Source organism: Callionymus lyra, chromosome 3 (genome assembly GCF_982586985.1).
Source record: "Callionymus lyra chromosome 3, fCalLyr1.hap1.1, whole genome shotgun sequence".
In the NCBI taxonomy this organism is placed as follows: domain Eukaryota; kingdom Metazoa; phylum Chordata; class Actinopteri; order Syngnathiformes; family Callionymidae; genus Callionymus; species Callionymus lyra.
In genome coordinates, this window is record NC_141820.1 from 17,478,906 (window position 1) to 17,484,073 (window position 5,168).

The 5,168-nt window shown below is 41.3% G+C and overlaps 1 protein-coding gene across 1 annotated transcript; it reads right to left on the minus strand.

Annotated features, from left to right (window-relative positions):
• Nucleotides 1–885: 885 nt before the first annotated feature.
• Nucleotides 886–1,846, minus strand: dpm3 (dolichyl-phosphate mannosyltransferase subunit 3, regulatory). The gene is made up of 2 exons (XM_087785758.1): nt 1,772–1,846; nt 886–1,552 (listed from the first exon to the last, which is right to left on the minus strand). Exon 2 carries the CDS (start codon nt 1,542–1,544, stop codon nt 1,266–1,268), a length of 279 nt encoding a protein of 92 aa, XP_087641884.1. The 5' UTR covers nt 1,545–1,552; nt 1,772–1,846; the 3' UTR covers nt 886–1,265.
• Between the last annotated feature and the right edge of the window lie 3,322 nt (nt 1,847–5,168).

Here is a 5,168-nt window from a genome sequence, read left to right on the forward strand (position 1 = left end):
TGAGAGAACGTATAGACGGCGATGAAGATAATCCTGTATCGTCTGGATTCAACAGAGCCGCTCAGACAGTCGCACGCAGGATCAGAAGTCAGTTGAAAGGTTAAAACGATTGTTTCCTGGTCCACACCTGCTTGTTCCAGCGAAAAATAATCATTTCAGACACAGAAGATCAGAACGCTTCATTTTGGTACCATATAGTATTATCACCTACAAGTTCTAAAATGCAGCTTTTACCATATTTTCATTATTAAAATAAGGCTCTTGACACTTAACTATGTTTTTTTTATGGATAAAAGTATATTTTTCTGTCTGTTCTTTATTTTACATTCCACCCTGTAACACATGTTACAATGACACCGTTTCTTTAAGTGACATCACACACAGCAGATGAAAATTCTCAAACTCTTGAAGGAGCCAAGGTCTTCAGCAGGCAGGTTCCCTCCTTAGACACAAGATCAAGCAAGCTTTTGCCCTTCTCCTCCTTAGTTATTTTTGGTAGTTTGTCCATAACGTATACCACCATGGATCACGTGATACATCAACTTTAACTTCTATCTTGTAAAATGAAGGACATTTTAAATTAATAATATACTTGCCAGCTTAGCTAACAGTTTAATCCATCTATCCATCCATCTATCTAACAGTGCAGAGGTGAAATTTTCCACACCGTAACACTTTAAACATTAGAATGTAACTTATGTTAATCTACAATGAAATAACAAATCTGCCATTTAAGATTGATACATATTTCGAGAGGGAAATTCTTTGCATTGAAATGATCCCATTAAATTAAATCAGAGCTCAAATGTCTGGAATCATGTCTGTTACTGGCTGGTAAATAGGATTTAATCTTCTCTATACAAAAAAATAATTCTGCTCAAAATAGAAACTCCATGTCATGGCTTTATGTCTCTAGATCATGGTTCCGAAAATTCGGTTTTGTAGAATAATCCACAAAAAGTTGAGGAAAATAAATGCAACATAGATTTATTCGCTATAAACTGTTTGTTAAACTACTAAACCATCTTCTGCTTGAGGGGTTCACACAGGTTATGAACTGAAGCATCATCCAACGTCTATTAGGAACCATGTGCGATTATACACATGACTGTGTGTTTAATCTTTTAATGTAAAAGATAAAACACACGAATGTTCTGGCTCCATCAGCCAAGTGTCAGAAGACGTCTCTGGAGGGGTCAAAGACGCATCTACTAGGAATGATCCAAAAATTAAACCCATCATGGTAGCTCTTCTGTCCTGGTCATCTACAGCTTCAACCCCTTCTTCTTCAAGTCCTCGTGGGCCTCCTTGATCTGCATCTGCAGCTCCTGTGCAGCCTCCTCGCAGTCATTGAAGGTCGCCACTCTGTAGCCCACCGTGGCCAGAGAGTAGCAGCCGAACGACACCAGCAGGTACAGCGGCATCGGCCACGCCACCTCCCGGTACACCGACGGAACTTCCAGGTTCAACAGGTCGAAGGTGACCAGGGCCCACGCCGCGACCACCAGAGACACCCCGAGCAGCCACTCCACCAGTTTAGTCATCGTGTCTCCTGAGGAAGAGCAGAGACTTCAGTGTTGACACGGTTAGCTTAGCTTTAGCACCGGTGTCATAGGGATGCGGACTGGTTTCTATGTCCCTTTAAACACACGGCGAGAGAAAAAACAACACTTTCATGCTTTAAAACATGAAACTCGCTTCGTTTGTTATCATAAGTACGAGCGCATTTATTCGCATTCAGTCATTTTAACCACAAGCTGTGTTTACTTACTTTCAAACGCCAGCTCAGCTTTGCGCACAAGTATGACGTTGGCCAGCCGCAGTGGCCGATGGGAAATGCAGTCAAGAGAACTGGACTTTTTTTTTATTCAAATATATTTAAACTAACCAATTTATTAGATTATAAGTAGACAGTTTTTTTATTCGAAGACAACTAGTTTTATCTTTAAAAAAAGAAGAAGCGAAAACACAGACAAAATTCCGTATAAATATCAGTACAACACAGACTACAAACATAGTAAAGTGTGTTGACTATGAAACAGAGAATATCTTACTTGAAAGATGAAGAGCTTTTTAAAGATTTATAAAAGCTGTGGTTTATGTCAAAAATGGATGTGCTGAAAGTTCATGTGCGGAATTAAAGTTTGACAAATAGTTATAAGGCCAGAGGAAATGTTCGAGTTTGTAATATAGTAGTTGAATGAGAAGAACCACTTTTATTTATATATTATTTTTTTTTTTTTAACTCAGGCTTGAACGTTACTTTTGTTGATTTTTCATTTGATTTTCAGTGACACCAAATATTAGGAAAAATATACCACAGACTATTATTAAATTAAACTGTATTTGTTGCTTTCATGCTTTTCCTTGATTTTCTGGAACTCCTGTTGTGTTCTCAGTTGTATCTTGACCTTTAAAGTATATACTTTATTGAATATTGTTTTGATTGTTTAAGCGCTTTGTGACCCTGGTCTGGAAAAGCGCTATACAAATAAAAATTACTTACTTACTTACTTACTTTATTTGTAGATAATCAAAAATCAGAAAATATGGTATTGTTTGTACTGAAGTCTAAATAACATTTGTATGAAGTTCTGGAAAGTATTTGTGCCGAACAAGATGTCAATAAATACTTCAACAATGAAGAGTATGCTGATGATACACACGTAAATACGTATTTTATCAAGTCTTATGATCTAAAGTGTCACATGTTTGCTATGTAATGCTTACATAATGGTTACTAAAATGAAAAAAATGAGTAACATTTTCTTTACTGATAGAAAACCGTTTCTCCTCAGCTGTTCCGGGTGCACGACCTCTGTCAGCCTCTTCATTTAGAAAAGCAATTTAGTAAATGATCGGGAGCTGCTGGTGAACTCTAATGTTATTCTGGAGCCGAAAGTGATTCATCTGGACGCTGGCAGTTGTCGCAGGGCGGTCCAGTGTCCAGGTGCAGCAGTGCCGGAGCCCTCCAGGGTGAAGCGAGGAGGAGCAGGAGGTGTAAACATGCTTCAGTGAGACAGGCAGAGGGACACGCCAAAGAGCCGCAGAGGGATAAACATCTTTCTTCAGGGTTATTCTGGGGACACTGGTGTTTATGTTTGTCTTCACCACAGTTAATAGTGAGAGAGACGACCTGCACGTCTGCTGCCCTCAACCCTGACTGAATATGTTGCTTTTCTACAGTCGTTTCATCTTTAATGCATCATTGAAGCAGCGCTAACACACACAACACTGACAGTAGAATATATAAAAAGTTGAATAATAAGTTCGTCCTTGAATAAAAATAATTAAATTAACCCTGTCTTTTCCAGAATAAATTACAATCTCTAGTTTTCCTTGTTACTGGTTTAATGGATCTTGACTTTTAAATGAAAACTTGAGGAAAAAAACATTTCGAAATAAAATTTACTGATGCTAACAATGTGTTTAATGACTTGTATTGTGATGTTCAGCTCTGGTGTGATGGTGTCTCTGTGTGTCCACATGTCCCGACACAAGTCTTCTCCGAGGTTAAGGTTTGATTCATGTTTGTTGGAACATGTTCAATGACGATCCACTGCAATCCAGCTCAACAAGAAATCTCCAGCAGGCATGGATCTGCACAAACACCCTCATAGTGTTCAACTGGAGTGTGACTGGAGGACAGACAGGTAGTCGAGACTGCGAGACAGATAGGTGAGACAGAAAGACAAGATCGTGCGACAGGCTGGGAGGGTGAGGGAGACAGACGTGGAGGTGAGACTGACAGGAAGGTGAGAGAGACAGGTGGAGAGGTGAGACAGACACTGAAGTTAGACAGACACTGAAGTGAGACAAACATCGAAGTGAGACAGACACTGAAGTGAGACCGACACTGAAGTGAGACAGACACTGAAGTGAGACAAACATCGAAGTGAGACAGACACTGAAGTGAGACAAACATCGAAGTGAGACAGACACTGAAGTGAGACAGACACTGAAGTGAGACAGACACTGCAGTGAGACAGACACTGAAGTGAGACAGACACTGCAGTGAGACAGACACTGAAGTGAGACAGACACTGAAGTGAGACAGACACTGAAGTGAGACAGACACTGCAGTGAGACGGACACTGAAGTGAGACAGACACTGCAGTGAGACAGACACTGAAGTGAGACCGACACTGAAGTGAGACCGACACTGAAGTGAGACAGACACTGAAGTGAGACAAACATCGAAGTGAGACACACAATGAAGTGAGACAGACACTGAAGTGAGACAAACATCGAAGTGAGACAGACACTGAAGTGAGACAGACACTGCAGTGAGACGGACACTGAAGTGAGACAGACACTGCAGTGAGACAGACACTGCAGTGAGACAGATACTGAAGTGAGACAGACACTGCAGTGAGACATACACTGAAGTGAGACAGACACTGAAGTGAGACAGACACTAAAATGAGACAGACACTGAAGTGAGACAGACACTGAAGTGAGACAGAAAGGAAGAGGAGACAGACACTGAAGTTAGACAGACACAACGGTGAGACAGACAATGAAGCGGGACAGACACTGAAGTGAGACAGACACAAAGGTGAGACAGACACTGAAGTGAGACAGACAGAAAGGTGAGACAGACATAAAGGAGAGACAGACACTGAAGTGAGACAGAAAGGAAGAGGAGACAGACACTAAAGTGAGACAGACACTGAAGTGAGACAGACACTGAAGTGAGACAGACACTGAAGTGAGACAGAAAGGAAGGGGAGACAGACACTAAAGTGAGACAGACACTGAAGTGAGACAGACACTGAAGTGAGACAGAAAAGAAGAGGAGACAGACACTAAAGTGAGACAGAAAGGAAGAGGAGACAGACACTAAAGTGAGACAGACACTGAAGTGAGACAGACACTGAAGTGAGACAGAAAGGAAGAGGAGACAGACACTGAAGTTAGACAGACACAAAGTGAGACAGACAATGAAGCGGGACAGACACTGAAGTGAGACAGACACAAAGGTGAGACAGACACTGAAGTGAGACAGACAGAAAGGTGAGACAGACATAAAGGTGAGACAGACACTGAAGTGAGACAGAAAGGAAGAGGAGACAGACACTAAAGTGAGACAGACACTGAAGTGAGACAGAAAGGAAGGGGAGACAGACACTGAAGTGAGACAGACACAAAGGTGAGACAGACACTGA